The sequence below is a fragment of the Aureococcus anophagefferens genome (assembly GCF_000186865.1).
Source record: "Aureococcus anophagefferens unplaced genomic scaffold AURANscaffold_23, whole genome shotgun sequence".
NCBI lineage: Eukaryota > Pelagophyceae > Pelagomonadales > Pelagomonadaceae > Aureococcus > Aureococcus anophagefferens.
In genome coordinates this window covers 95,812-110,792 of record NW_008705583.1, presented here as the reverse complement: position 1 = coordinate 110,792, position 14,981 = coordinate 95,812, and the positions used below count along the sequence as shown (strand labels likewise).

At 73.3% G+C, this 14,981-nt stretch overlaps 1 protein-coding gene across 1 annotated transcript; it reads right to left on the bottom strand.

Moving 5' to 3' along the window:
• Window positions 1–864: 864 nt before the first annotated feature.
• Window positions 865–14,897, bottom strand: AURANDRAFT_66454 (hypothetical protein; the record flags this gene model as incomplete). Its single annotated transcript, XM_009041666.1, has 12 exons — window positions 865–1,041; window positions 1,713–4,860; window positions 5,081–5,326; window positions 5,592–5,920; window positions 6,975–9,071; window positions 9,403–10,777; window positions 10,912–11,246; window positions 11,446–12,489; window positions 12,776–12,991; window positions 13,175–13,310; window positions 13,542–13,675; window positions 13,848–14,897. The coding sequence occupies 12 exons, from the start codon at window positions 14,895–14,897 to the stop codon at window positions 865–867; spliced, it is 10,287 nt and encodes a 3,428-aa protein (XP_009039914.1).
• Between the last annotated feature and the right edge of the window lie 84 nt (window positions 14,898–14,981).

Here is a 14,981-nt window from a genome sequence, read left to right as displayed (position 1 = left end):
AGAGCGCCGCCGTGAGGCACCGCGCGAGCACGTCGACGCGGCCCTCGAGCAGGTTGTTCACCGAGAACTCGCCGCGCGCGAAGGCGTCGCCCACGTCGTGGCAGAGGACCAGGAAGTGGCGCGCGGCTGGCGCTTTCGGTGGAGCGGCGGTCGCCGCGAGCGGCGCTGCACTCTTGCGCGCAGCATTCGTGCGAGCGAACGCGGTGGGCGCTGCTCCGCTGGGCGCTGCGATGTGCCTCGCGCCGGCGCTGGGCGACGCCAGCGGCGCTGGGTAGAAAGTGGAGCAAATTGGCAGGAAAAAAAGCAAATTGGCTCCTGCCAGCGCACGCATCGATGCTTCGGGCCAACTGCTAGAAGGTCTAGGAAGCTGGCGGCCGCTAGTGGCTGCGCCTATTGCACGCATAGGACGCCGCCATCCCCTCGTTTGACTGCTCGTTTGCCCTCAAAATCAACCCACATCGACGATTGATAGCCCGAGCCGCCCAGTCAGACGCACTGCCACGACGATGGCCGCTCTCAGCACGCTCGTCCTCCTCGCGTCGGCGTCGGCCTTCGCGCCGGCGGCCCACCGCCTCCGCGCGCCCAAGATCCGCGGCGGCAGCGAGCTCGAGGCCGCGAAGAACAGCGCCTTCGTCTTCGTCAAGCCCCATGCCGTGACGGCGCCGACCATCGACCTCGTGCGCGAGAAGCTCGAGGGCGCGGGCCTGTCGATCCTGAGCGAGGGCGACATCGCGTCCGAGGCAGCGTCGAGCGACGGGAGTGTTTTTTCGCGTGAATGTCGCCTGCAGATGTGAAGAAATCCGACCCCGTCGCACTTGGTAGGTCCGAGGACATCGACAGCAAGAAGCTCGTGGACCAGCACTACTACGCCATCGCGTCGAAGGCGACGATCACGCCGCCCGCGGAGCTCGCGGTGCCCGAGGCGACGTTCAAGGAGTTCTTCGGCGAGGAGTGGAGCGACGTGCTCGCCGACGGCCGCGCCATGACGGCCATCGACGCCTGCAAGAATTTGGGGTTGTCCGGCGCGGAGATGGACGAGGCCTGGGGGAAGGCCAAGGGCGCGGGCGACATCATCAAGCTCGGCGGCGGCTTCTACTGCGGCAAGCTCATGAAGGGCGACACGGCGACCTACACCTTCAACGCCTTCTACATGTCCATGCGCGACCGCTTCACCGTGCCCGGCGGCTCCATCCACTACTTCGCCGTCGAGTGGGACGCGGCGACGCTCAAGTGGGCCGACTTCCGCGGCAAGCTGCTCGGACCGACGGACCCGGCCGCGGCGCCCGCGGACTCCATCCGGGGCCTCATCTTCTCCCAGTGGGAGAGCCTGGGCCTCGCGGGCGAGCCGAACACGGGCGACAACGGCGTCCACGCGTCCGCGTCGCCCTTCGAGGGCCTCGCGGAGAAGATGAACTGGCTCGAGACGAACCCGGCCGAGGACGCGTTCGGCGCCCAGGTCCTCGACCTCGGCGTCGACCTCAAGGCCTGGACGCTGGACCCCGTCGTCGCCTACTCCGCCGACGACAAGGGCTCCCTCTTCGACGCCCTCGAGGACATGGACGTCGCGGACTGCGCCGCCAAGCTCGCGGACCTCAAGGCCCTCGCGGACCCCGAGAAGGCCGTCGGCGTCGGCACGCCCCTCTTCGGGAAGAAGAAGTAGGGTCGGCGTCGTAATAAATGAGCCCCGAGCTTGTACGTTAGGGCGCAGCGACGCCCGGGGCGTCGTAGAGCGTAGCGACGCCCGCCGGCGAATCCGCCAGCGCGTCGTCGTCGGCGTCGTTGGCGTCGTCGGCGTCGTCGTCGGCGTCGTCGTCGGCATCGCCGCCTTCCGCCGCGCCTTCCGCCGCCGCGTCGGCCGTCGCGTTCGGCGCCTTCTTGAAGGTGGAGAAGAGGTTCGCGAGGAACGAGGGCGACGCGGCCTCGGTCTCGTTCGGCGGCGGCGGCTTCGGCGGCGGCGCGCGGGGCGCCGGGTTCGCGAACTTCCACCGCAGGGTCTCCGCGACGTCGGCGTCGAGGTACTCGTCCAACAACAGGTTCCGGCAGACGGCCGCGGCGCCGCGCCGCGGCGGGTCCCTCGCGGCCTTTTTCAGCGCCTTTTCGAGGTCGCGGTCCGCGAAGGGGTCCGAGTCCGGCCCCAGCAGGAGCGCCGCCAGGGCCGCGCGGCTCCGGTCGCCCGCCTCGCGGAACCGCGACGCGTCGTCGCCCTTGTCGCGGCGGTCGTAGGCCGCGACGCCGAGCGTCGCGGCGACGAGGAGGAACGACGACAGGAACGCCTCCTCCGCGGCCGTCGCCCAGGCCTGGTCCAGCGACTCCGGCTGGCTGTCGCTGAAGAGGAAGAGCTTGCCCGCGTAGAAGATGGACGTGAGCGCGAGCCCCTTGAAGGCCGCCGCGCCGGCGACGCCGGCCTTGGCCGCGGCGCCGAGCGTCGTGCCGCCGAGCGCCGCGCCAGCCTTGCCGCCGAGCAGGATGTTGAGCGACCCCTTGGCCGCGGCGCCGCCGACGACGCCGCCCGCGCCCGCCTCGACGTAGGACACGAGCAGCGACGCGTTCGCCGTGTCCGACACCGTGTCGACGACCTCCTTGAGGCCCTCGGACACCGCGGGGGGCAGCTGCTGGAGCACGAGCCGGTCCCAGATGCCGACGACGAGCAGGCGGCTCAGCGACTCGTAGGCCTCGGGCGGGAGCGCCGCGAGCGTGTCCAGGCTGAGGGCGATGAGCAGCTCCGGGTTCAGCTCGTTGACGACGTCCAGGAGGACGGCCTCCAGCGGGACCTCGCCCTCGGACTCGTCCTCCCGCGTCCCGCCGCGGAGCCCGTTCAGATCCTGCTGCTTCTCGAGGAAGAGGCGCTTCAGCGACCCCGCGAGGTCCGGCTTCTGGTCCACGTCGGCCTCCGCCTCGACCTTCGACGGCGCCCCGGCGCCCATCATGGACCGGAGCGTGTCGTACTCCGCGCCCTTCGCCGCGGCCGCGTCCAAAGCCCGGAGCACGGCGTTCTGGATCGTCGCGCCGGGCGTCGCCTCGAGGATCTGCTTCACCTTGGCCGCGAGGTTCTTCGGCGGCGCGCCTCGTAACAGGGTCTTCGCCGTCGACCGCAGGAGGCCGACGTCGTACGCGTTCACGGCGACGGCGAGCGACTGCAGCGTCACCACACCGCCCGTGAGCTCGCCGCCCGTCGCCCGGAGCCGACTCTGCGCGGCCAAGTCGAGCAGCCGGCCCGCGAGGCGCCGCAGCACGCCCTCGGGCGCCGCGTCGACGAGGCCGACGGTCGCGTCGACGAGCTCGTCCGCCGGCAGCGTGCCCAGGAGCGTCACGGCCTCCGCGCGCACGAAGTCCGCGGGCAACCGCGCCACGAGCGTCCGCAGCTGCTTCGCGACGAGCGCCGGCGGCAGCGTGTCCACGGCGTCGGACACGGCCGTCTCCGCGACGGTCTTGACGGCGTCGGCCGTCTCGACCGTCGGCCCGGGGCCCGTCGCGGGCACGAGGAAGTCGCCGTCGGGCTTCCGCTCGCCCACTCTTGGCCGGCTGACTATCGGAATATTCGCGAAGGGCACGGAGACGTCGCGCGGCGTCGACAGCGCCTTGACGGCCGCGCGCATGACGCGCGCCTCGAGGTCGCGGTCGCGCGCGATCCTCGCGACGTCCCTCGCCTGCAGCAGGCGCCCCTCCGTCGTCGGCGCGAGGTTCGGCGCCGTGCCGACGCCCAGGAGCCGCAGGGCGCCGTCGGCGGCGCGCCGCGCCTCGGGGAAGGAGCGGAAGAGGAAGTCGTTCGTGAGGTACGGCGCGAGCGACTTCACGAGATCGTTCTTGACGTCCGTCGGCAACCGCCGCGCGAGCGCGCGCTCGCCGTTGCGCGGCTCCGACGGGTCGCTCAGCGCGATGTCGACGACGTCCGCGAGCTGGCGGTCGCGGTCGCCGCGGCCCGCGCCCGCCCAGGACAGGCTCAGGTCGTTGAGCAAGGCGCGCGCGTCGCCGTCGCTCAGGCCCGCGATCGCGCGGAGCAAGGCCGCGCGGCGCCGGTCCCGCCCGAGCGCGAGCGCGAGGCGCGGCGCGGCCCAGGCGGCGACCGTCGCCGGGAGCACGACGGGCTCCTCGGCGGGCGGCGCCGCGGGCGGCGGCGGAGCGACCCGCGGCCGCTCGCCGAAGATCGCGGCCAAACAGACCGGCGCGAGCTCCGCGAGCCGGCCGGGCCCGAGCTTCGCGAGGCCCGACGTCACGACGCGCTTGAGCTCCACGGCGTCGGCGTCCCGCAGCCAGCGGTTCACGAGCGTCTTGGCGACGCGCCGCGGCAGCGCGCGGCCGAGCGCGGCGCGCGACGCGTTCCGCCCCAGGTCGCCGTAGCCCGCGAGCGCCGTCCGATCTAAAAGCCGGCTCACGGCGTCGGGCGCGAGGAGGAGCACGAGGTTCTTGTGGACGCGCGGGGCGAGGTTCGCGCCGATGGAGAGGAGCAGCGCCTTGAACTCGTCCGGCGGCAGGCTCGCGCAGAAGTTGTCGAGCATGCGCTTGAGCTCCTCGCCGGGCAGCACGCCGAGGGCCATGACGCTCGACGCGACGACGGACAGCGACCGCGCCTCGGGCGCGTCGGGCGGCGGCGCCGACGCGCCGTTGGTCTGCGGCGGGGGGGGCGCGCGCGGCGGCGCCTCCGCCGGCGCGGCCAGGAGCCGCGCGAGGCGCGCCCGCACGGGCCCGCTCACGACGCAGGGCGCCGGGCGGGCAATCGAGGGTCGCGGCCGTCGTCGCGCCGGGGCGAGGACGAACGGCGACACCGTCGCGACCAGGGCCCAGAGGCCGAGGCAGCACCGGTGCATGCCCAACATCGTCGACGAGTGCGTCGAGAGCAGATCCTCAGGTGCATTGATGTTGCTGATTTTTTCGGCTCGCCTCGCCGCCGCCGCAGCGCTCCCCAACTCCTCACGCATGCTCCCCGGGAAGTGTCACGTTCTCGTTAGTGCGGCCTCCGCCGGGGTCGGGTCGGGCCGCGGCGCCGTTCGGCGGCGTGGATCGCGCGGCGCGCGGGGGCCCCCGCCGCCCCGGCGGCGGCGGCGGCCCGCGCGCGCCCTAGAAGTAGTCGCTCTCCTTGGACCAGAGCTCGTCGTCGCCGCCGCCCTTGGCCTGGGCCTTGGCCCCGGCGCCCCCGCTGCTCTTGGCGCCCTTGGCCTCGGCCTTGGCGCCGGCCGCGCCCTTGGACTCGGCCTTGGCGGACGCCTTCTCGCCCTTGGCGGACGCGTACTTCGACTCGTAGGACTTGCACTGCGCGTTGCTGTCCTCGGGGATGTACTTGTAGAAGGCCTTGTTGTGCATGATGAGCTTGTCGCCGACGAAGTAGAAGCTGTCGGAGCTCGTCTCGTAGGGGTGCGCGATCATATCCGACACGAGCGCGTTGTCCATCGGCGGCAGCGCGTAGACGGCCTCCCACGTGTTCGTCGACCCGGGGATGCAGAACCCGAAGGAGAAGTCTGCGCGGGGGCGGGGGGCGTGAGCGCCCGGAGGGGGGGCGCCGCGCGCGCGCGCGCGCGGCCCGGCGCCGCGCTTCCGCGCGCGCCGCGGCGGGCGCGCGCCGCGCCGTTTCGGACGCCGCCGCTCCGCCGTAGGACTTGATGAGCTGGTCCCGAAAGTAGTGGCGCTCGATCATGCGGAAGTCGCTCAGGGGCTCCTGGCCCACGCTGAAGACCAACGTCGTCGAGATGTTGGGCAGCCGCAAAAAGTCTTCCGATAGTTCGTAGTTGATTTTCCGCAGGCTGTCCGGGTCCATGGCGTCGTGCATGGAGAAGTCGATGGGCAGGGGGCGGTCCCGCGACACCTCGAAGATCGTCAGCTTACTGTCGTAGTCCTGGATCACGAAGCTCAGGAACTCGATGCCGTACTCGTTCGCGCTCAGGGGACAGAGGAAGTTCTTCGTGGGGGCCTCGTGCCTCAACACCTCCTTTGGCGTCGCCATGGCGGGAGACCAACGCGCGGGAACGCCCTTGGTCTTGCTCGGCACCGAAAGCGCACCGGCGAGTGTCCGGCGGACGGCCCGGTCTGCGACTGATTTCGAAATGCTGCCCCGGCCGCGAGCACCTGAGCTCGGTACCCATTTGAGTTCAAAGTGGCAGCAAGTTTGACTGCAAGTCCGCGCCGCGGCTAGCTCCGGCGCATGGACGTGCATGCGCCCTCGGTGCGCCGCCGCATGGCTGCCCTCGGCCGTGCTCGAAGCGCTAGATAAGCGATATCGCACTTGTTCAAAGGCCGGACGGTAGACGGAGCAGCATCGCACCGCTTGCTCGTCGCGCCGGACGCGAGGCAGCATCGCTAGCCACTTGCTCGACGGCAGGCGCAGCATCGCACCGCTTGGACGCGAGGCAGCGCAGGGCCGCCATGCTCGCCCTGCGAAAACTCGCTCGGAGCTACGACCGCGCGCTGCAAACCCAGCCGCTAATAACGAAGGCACTCTCCTCAGGCGTCATCGTCGGCGCGTCCGACGCCTGCAACCAGGCGATCGGCCCGGCGCCCTACGACGCGCCGCGCACGGCGATCGTCGGCGTCGGATACGGGGCGCTCTGGTTCGCGCCCGTCATGCACGGCGTCACGTCGGCCTGGGCGCGCTATCTGCCGTCGACGGCGCCGGGGCCCGTGCTCTTCAAGACGGCCGCGGACATGGCCGTGTCCTTCCCGGTGAACATCTCGGCGTGCATCGCGATCCAGGCCGCCTCGCGCGACGGCGCCGCCGCGGACGTCGCCGCGGCCCTGGAGACGAACCTGTGGCCCGCGCTGACGGCGGGCTGGTCCGTCTGGCCCTTCATCACGGCGGCCATCTACGGCGGCGCGGTGCCGCTGCGGTACCGCGTCCTCGCGATGAACGCGTGTTCCTTCGCCTGGAACGCGTTCCTCCTGCGCCAGTTCCGATGACGATCGAGGGTATTTACCATAAAAACCGGGGCCTCCTAGCTCTCTTCGGGGATGGCCTCCGGGGCGGGCGAGTTCGCGCGGTCGTCGACGCTGGACTGCGTCTCCGCGGCGTCGGGCTGGACGAAGGGGTGGGTCCAGTCGAAGGAGCCCGCGACGAAGATGGGCCGGAGCTCGTCGCGGGGGACGCCGTAGCGCTCGTCCTCGTCGTCGAAGAGGATCGCGTAGGTGCCGTCCTCCTTGGCCTCGGAGACGAGGCCCGGGTACCACTCGACCTCGCCGTCGGGCCAGTCGTCCTCGTGCCAGCTGCAGACGACGCGCGCGTTGATGGCGAGCCGCCGGGGCCGCAGCGGCGCTCCCGCGTCCGCCGCGCGCCGCGCGACGTCCCAGAGCTCGCGCGCGCGCGCGAGCGCGGGCGCGTAGGCGTCGCGGAAGTAGCGCCGCGTCGCGTCCGCGAGGCCCGGCCCGTCCAGGGGCACCGTCGCCTCCGCGCGCCGCGCGAGGTCCACGCCCGCGTCGACCAACCGCTCGAGGTCGCGGACGCGGTCCGCCGCGCGCGCGGCCGACACGGCGAGGTCCGCGCGGTGCGCGGCGACGCGGAGCGCCGCCGCCGCCGCGTCGGCGGGCGCCGCCGCCGGCCGCGGCGACGCCGCGGAGCCCGCGGACGCGAGCGACTCCGCGCGGCCGCGCGCGCCGCCCGCGCCCGGCGGCAAACTCGCCTCGTGGACCCAGACGCGGTGCAGCGACGCCTTGAGCACGTTCGCGAAGCCCCGGGCCCGCAGGAGCTCCTCCATGGGCTCGTAGTCCCCCGGCGGGTCGCGCTCGTAGTAGACGCATTTCACGGAGTCGAGCAGCTGGGGGAACTCGCGCAACGCGGGGATGAGGCCGCCCTCGCAGTCCGCGACGAGCACGGTCGGCGCGCCGCCGAGGAGCGCGGCGACGGTGTCTAACCCAAAACCCCGCACCGTGCCCCGGCTCCGGCCACCGCCGTTGACCGTGCCCCACATCCAGGCCCGCGGGTGGTTCGGGTCGACGTCGCCGGACCCGAAGGGCACGGCGTCCTTGTCGCTGAGCACGCCTCGGAGCACGGCGAACGTGGACCGGTAGCGGTCGCGGTTGTGCGCCAGGGGCCCGTCGGCCAGGGCGCCGTTGGGCTCGAAGACGACGTGGGGCGCGCCCGGGTCGAGCATCTCGATCATCTGCTGGATCATCGTGCTCACGGCGCCGATGCCGCCGCCGAGCTCCAACACCCGGAGCCTCTCGAGGCCCGGCGGCGGCGACCGCCGGCGCGCGGCGGGCACGGGCCCGTCGTCCGTCGCCTCGCGCCGGTTCGGCGCGTGGCAGTAGAGGGGCACGACCTCGTTGAAGAGCCAGCAGATGACGAACTGCTCGAACGCCTCGTGCGCCTCGTTCGGAATCTCCAGGTTGTCGCAGTTCCAGAGCTTGAACGTGGGCATGATCGTGCGGTTCCGCGGGAAGGCGCGCGTGCCGTCGAAGTCCGGGTGGAGCTCGCGCAGCGCGTCGAACGCGCGGAGCGCGGACGGCGACCCGCCGTCGCGCGGCGACGGCGGGCCCTTGCGGCGCCGCTTCTTCGGCGGCAGCGACTCCCGCGCCGCCTCGGCGGGGTCCGCGGGGGCGGCGGCCCCGGCGGGGTCCGCGGGGGCGGCGGCCTCGGCGGGGTCCGCGGAAGCGGCGGCCCCGGCCGGCGCCGCGACCGCCTCGCCCGCGGCGGCCGGCGCGGCGCAGGCCGCGGCCTCCGCGGCGGTCAGCGTCGCGGGCTCGACCTGCGCGCGCCGCAGCGAGACGACGGCGCCCGCCGTCGTCGCGAGGTCGACGTAGACGTGGCCGTTGCCCTTCTCGAAGACGCGCCGGCAGACGCCGCGCGTCGCGGGCTCCCTGGCCACGCGCAGCTCCGCGCCGACGGCGACGTCGCGCGCCGCGGCCGCCGGCGGCGCCTTCGCGGGCGTCGCGCGCGCGGCCGCGGGCGACGCCTTCGGCGACCGCTTCTTCGCCTTCTTCGCGCTCGGCCGCGGCGACGGCGCGTCGGCGCTCGCGGCGCCGGACGCCGGGGCCGGCGCCTCGGCCAGCGCCGACAGGGCGCGGTTCAGGGAGCCGCCAACCTTGAGGAGCACGGCCGTCGCCCGCGGCGCGTCGTAGCCCATCTCCCGCAGGACCGCCAGCGTGCTCAGCTGCGTGACGCTCAGCGTCGGCGGCATCGTTGCGGGCGGCGTGTGTGTGGACGGCGCGCTGCGCTGCAGCCACTCTTCCAGCAGCCAGCCGAACTCTTGCCGCAGAGGGCAACACACGGATTCATGCGATAGTGATGCGAAACGGACCTCTGAGGGTGCTGTGAGGCGTCCTCCCGCCGCGGACGCTCCCCGCGCCCGAGCTCGGCCCAAGTCTCTCCGTGCCTTAAGGCCGACCTTCGCCGCGCGCGCCGCCGCCCGCCGGCCGCGCCTAGATCATCTCCTCCTCGTCGTCCTCTTCCTCCTCCTCCTCGTCGTCGCCCTCGTCGTCGACGGCCTCGAAGAGGTCCTCGGAGGCCTCGTCCATGGCCGCGCGCTTCTTCGCCTCGCGCTCGCGCTGCTCCTTGAAGGCCTTCTTGAGCTCCTCGGCCGTCTCGGGCTTCTTGAGCTTCTCGGCGGCGGCGGCCGCCGCGGCGTCGGCGGAGAAGTCCTTGCCGCCGGAGATCTTCGTCTTCTTCGGGGGCTTGAGCTTCTTGGACCGGCGGTAGATGCCGAACTTGTCCATGTGCTTGCCGACGTCCACGAGCTTGGCGTAGGGCGCGTCGTCGGAGTCGAGCGAGACCGTCGATAGGAACGCGCCGAGCGCGTCCGTCGTCAGGGGCCCCTTGTGGGCGAGGGCGCGCAGCGTCGGCGCGCCGGAGACGTTGCGGAAGTAGATGGCCCGGTGGGAGCCCGCCTCGAAGCGGCGGAGCTTGAGGTCGTCGCCGAGCTCGAAGCCCTCGAAGGGCAGCTTGTGCTCCTGCGCGTCCATGGCCACGAAGGCGACGGCGCTCTTGTCCTCGGCGGAGGCGCCCTTGCGGCCCTTGCCCCCCTGGCTGTGGTGGCCCGCGACGGCGTGGAGCGCCTTCTCGACGTGGCCCTCGAGCGACCCGCCCTGCAGGATCAAGAGGCACCGCGGCTTGCCCCAGCACTTCTCGCGGAGGAGCTCCGTGTTCTTCGCCATGTAGGGCCGGCGCATGCTCAGCAGGCGGAGCTCGCGCACGAGGTCGTACTCGCTCTTGAAGTACTGGGGCTCGATCTGCGTCACCTGGACGCCGTTGCTGATGAAGAGCACGGGCGTCGCCTTGTCCTCCTTGCGGAGCTTCCAGCGCTGCATCATGTTGTAGGCCTTGCCGGGGAGCTTGGTCTTGCAGTCGACGGCGCCGAAGCTCATCTCGCCGCCGAGGCGGTGCGCGACGGCCTCGATGGCCTCGGGCAGCGGCTGCGAGTCGTCGGACGACGAGCACGCGACGGCCCAGACCTCGCCGCTGAAGAAGACCTTGCGGAGCATGGCCTCGTCGCTGACGTCGAGGTACGTCAGCGGGCCCGACCCGCCGGACGTCGCGAAGACGAGGGCCGCGAAGACCGCGACGCACGCCGCGCCGACCTTGGCGCCCGTCGACATGCCGCCGCCCTTCTTGCTCGAGCTACCGCCCGAGCTCGACGCGCCCCAGTCGTCGAGCGCCGCGGCCGCGGCGTCCTTGGGCGCCTTCGCCTTCTTCTCCTTCTTCGTCGGCATGGCTGCGGTGGCTGAGGCGACGCTCGCGGCGAGGCACCCAATCTGCGAGTCCTGCTCCAACGCGTCGACTTCAAGTGCACGGATGTTGTCCTGCGTGACGTCCGCGGCCGCGTCGGGACCGAGGCACCAAGCCAGGCAACGGGCGCCCTTGCTAGGTAAACATACACGTGTTCAACCTAGTCTTCAAGGACTTGAAGAGTGCCTCAAAAGCAACCAGCAGGTGGTCGCCAATAGCAACTTCTCCGCCCCGCCGCGGTCTCCAGGCTCCCCTTCGCCGCAAGTTACGGGTCCAGCGCGGGCATGCGCCCCTTGGCGCGCGCGGGGGCCGGCGGCGCGCCGCCGCCGAGGTCCTCGCCGAGGAGCGCGCAGAGCCGCTGCGTCGCGACGCCGTGGTGCGCCGCGAGCGCGCGGAGCTCGGCGCGGAGGTCGTCCGCGCGGGCGCCGTCGCGCGCCGCGCGCCGGTCCCGCGTCGCGACGATCATCGTGTTCTTCGCCGTGTGCTCGAGGGAGATCCACTCGATGATGCGCGCGTCGTCGAAGCCGTGGAGCCGGAGCGCGAGGCAGCGGAGCGCGTCCGTGACCGCCTCCGCGTGGCGGTCCGCGAGCGCGCCGTGCCCCGCCTGCGTGGAATTCGAATCTTCAACCCGACTTCAATGTGCGCATATGCGACAGTTTCGACGCAAGCTCTTCGGCCGTGCTTCGAGAACTCGACGAGAGCAATCGATCCGTCCAAAAATCAGCCGAATCGACTTCGATGTGACCGAGCTCGAGAATTTCAAAGTTTGGTCAGGACCACCCAAACCAGTGGTTGAATTCCACACAGCGCCCCGCGACGGCCGCGAGCGCGAGGTCCCCGGGGCCGCCGCCGCCCGCCCGGATTTTCGCGACGCGCGCGTCGAGCTGGGGCCGGAGCTCCTTGTGGCAGCACGGCGCCGCGAGGACGACGGCCGCGCCGCCGACGACGGCCGCGTGGAGCGCGTCGTCCGTCGCCGTGTCGCACGCGTGGAGCGCGAGGAGGACGTCGAAGGCGCCGCGGGGCCCGATCCAGCCCTCGCGAAACGTCAGGGAGTCGCCGTGGCCGAGGGACGCCGCCGCGCGGTTCGACGCGTCGACGAGCGACCGTCGCGCCTCGACGCCCTCGACTCTCGCGCTCCCGAACCTCCCCGCGAGGAGCTCGCGCGCGGCGAAGGTGAGGTAGCCCTTGCCGCAGCCCATGTCGACGACGCGCGGCGCGGCGCCGACGTCGGCCCGCCGCACGGCGTGGTCCAGGAGCTCCGCGAAGCGGAAGATCTGCCGGAGCTTCCGCTCGCGGCCGGGCCGCGCGCCGCCGGCCGCGTTCGTCACGTTCAGCGCCGCGAGGAAGGGCGCCGCCGGCGAGATGGCGCGGCGCTTCGCGCGGTCGTGGGGCGCCGCCGCCGCCGGCCGCGCCGCCGCCGCCGCGCGCGTCGCGTCGAGGCCCGCGCGCCCGAGGCGGAGCGTCGTCGTCGCGTCCGCCGCGAGGATCGTCGCGCGGGCCTCGTCGCAGGCGCCGGCGAGCGCCAGGGCGACGGCGCGGCGGGCGGAGGCGCCCTTGGGCGCGAGGCCGTCGGCCGCGGCGCCGCCGGCCGCGGCGCCGCGCGCGCCGCGCGCGGCCGCGGCGCCGAAATTCCGCGCGACGTCGCACGCGCCCCGCCGCTTGTAGTTGAGCTGGAGCACGCGCTTCTTCTTGATGTCCACGGCGCGGCCCGACAGGGACGCGATCTGCGCGTCGCCCGCGCCGCGCTTCACGGAGAGCTCGATCTGGTCTTTCCGCTCGAGGGCCTCGGCGACGAGCGTGGCGAACTCGGCGGCGTCGCCGGCGGGGAGCGCGCGCGGCGCACACGCCTCGGGAGCGCGACGCAGCGCTCCCGGTCGAGCCGCGGGCGCGAAGGCACGGCCGCAAGCGAGTATGACTAGACAGAAACGCGCCATTCTTGGCGGGACCATGGATCGTCGAAGGTGCAACGAAGCTTTGCTTGCCGTCGCCGATCAGCCACAAGCCGAGCCGTCTCCGACGCCGCCGGCCACCTGTCGAGATTCTCATCGGCCGCGCGTCGTCGTCGTCGTCGTCGTCCTCGTCGCCGAGGTCCACCTCCGCGTCCTCCTCCTCCTCCTCGTCCTCCGCACGCACAACCATGGCCCAGCAGCCGAACGCGAACATGCCGAACCAGCAGCAGCTCGCGACGATGGAGCCCGGCGAGGCCGCGGCGACGGCCGTGGGCGTGCTCGCCAAGGCGACGCTGGCGACGGCGAAGAACCACCCGAAGATCACGGGGTCCTGGGCCCTGGGCCTCGTCCTCGTCATCTTCGCGACGGGCTTCAAGGTGTCGGCGGACGTCGCGCGATCCTACGAGGCGGACATGCAGGCCGTGGACCTGTCCGAGCCCATCGCGCGCGCCGCGAGCAAGCTCCGGGGCGCGCAGCAGCGCCAGTACGAGGCGAGCGGCTTCTTCTCCTGCGACGCGCGCTGCCAGCACTACAAGCAGGCCGCGGCCGCCGCGCAGGCCGAGCTCGACGGCCTGCAGCGCACCGAGGCCGCGGGCCTCTCGGACGCGAAGCGCGGCGTCGGCGTGCTGAGCGAGTACGCCGTCGCGGAGACGCGCGACACGTTCTGGACGTCCTTCGCCGGCGGCAAGTCCTTCGCCAAGCGCCAGTCCATGTGGGACCTGCTCTTCACGGGGCTCCGCTACTCGTCGCGCGACGAGTCGACGGCGTCCGTCGTCCTCCGCTGGCTCGTCCAGCTCCTCTTCAACTTCACCCTGGGCCTCTGCGGCGCCCTCGCCGTCTTCCTCTACAAGCTCTGGGGCCTCACCATGTCCTACCAGCCCGACCCGCTCTCCGCCGTCGCCTTCGCCGCGGCCGCCGCGCTCGCGGCGACGTCCATGGTCGCGACGTACCTCTTCGCCATGTACTTCTGCGCCGCGTCGGGCGTCGCCGCCGTCGGCGCCGCCGCCGCGGCCCAGGCGCGCATCGAGGGCCAGCGCCGCCAGGACCCGCGGTACCGCATGCAGCAGGACGCGGCGCGCGCGGCCTACGCGGACCAGCGGCGCGGCGGCGGCGGCCAGCCGCGCTACCGCGCGCACTACTACTAGGGGCGTGGGCGCCGCTCTTAAGCCGCGCGGGACCGCGCGCCGGTGCGCCTAGCGCAGGGGCGTCGCGAGGCAGCAGGCCGTCGCCTCGTAGCGCGGCGGCGGGCCCGGGACGCGCTCGCCGGCGACGTTGACCGCGCGCGCCTCGACGAGGGGGATCGTCGCGAGGCCCGGCGCGCCGGGCGCGTCGTGCCCCGCGCCGACGGCGACGGCGCGGACGACGTCCCGGGGCACGTGGTCCGGCGCCGCGAGGCTGAGCGTGAGGTCGCCGCGGGGCTCGATCATGACCGTGTGCAGCGCGCCGTCCGCGAAGCGGCTCAGGGGCAGGGGCTGCGTCTCGCCCAGGGGCGAGTCCGGCAGGAGCTCGTTGGGCGCGAACAGCTCGAACTGGACGCAGAGGTCCGCGCCGCGGAGCGCCGCCGCGGGGATCTCGAGCTCGAGCGTCGACCCGCGCGCCGCGGGCGACCAGCGCCAGCTCGGACCGCCGCCGCCGCTCCGGCGCGCCGGGTCCGACGTCGCCGCGCAGAGCCGGTCGACGCGCGGCGCGCCGTCGCCGACGCGGCCGCGGCGCCGCGCGAGGAGGCGCGCGACGACGTAGACGTCCATGGACGCGAGGACGCCGATGTCGTAGAGGCCCCGGGCCAGGTCGAGGTGCACGACGACCTTGCGCGCCGCGCGGCCGTCGGGCGACAGCGCGACGGCCGGCGGCCGCGCGGCCGCCGCGCGCGGCGGCGGCGGCGGCGCGGGGCGGAACGCCGCGGGCGAGAAGGGGTCGTTCTCGGCCTCGTGGGCCGCGACGCAGGCGCCGAAATCCCAGTCGCGCGCCTCGAGGCGCGCGACGCAGTCCTCGAGGGGCAGCCGCGTCGCCGCGCGCAGCCGCCGCGCGACGACGTCGCGCGTCTGCGCCTGCACCGGCGCGGGCCGCCCGGCCGGCGACGGCGGGATGGCCAGCACCGCGACGCCCTGCACGTTGTCGCCGTCGAGCTTGTTGAGCGTCCGCAGCGCCCGCGCGGAGACGGCGTACTTGAGGCAGAGGCCCGCGAGCGTGTCCCCGGGAACGACGACGTGCTCCCGGGCCTCGCCGGCGAAGTCCTGGGCCGCGCCGGCGTCGAAGGCGCCGCTCGAGTCCAGCGAGCTCGACGACTGATGCTGCTCCTCCGTCATCATCGCGCCGCGCGGGGGCGTGCGGCACGGGCCGAGTAGAGTGCGTCGCGTCTGTCGCGTCGTCGCGCCGGCCGGCCGAAGTGG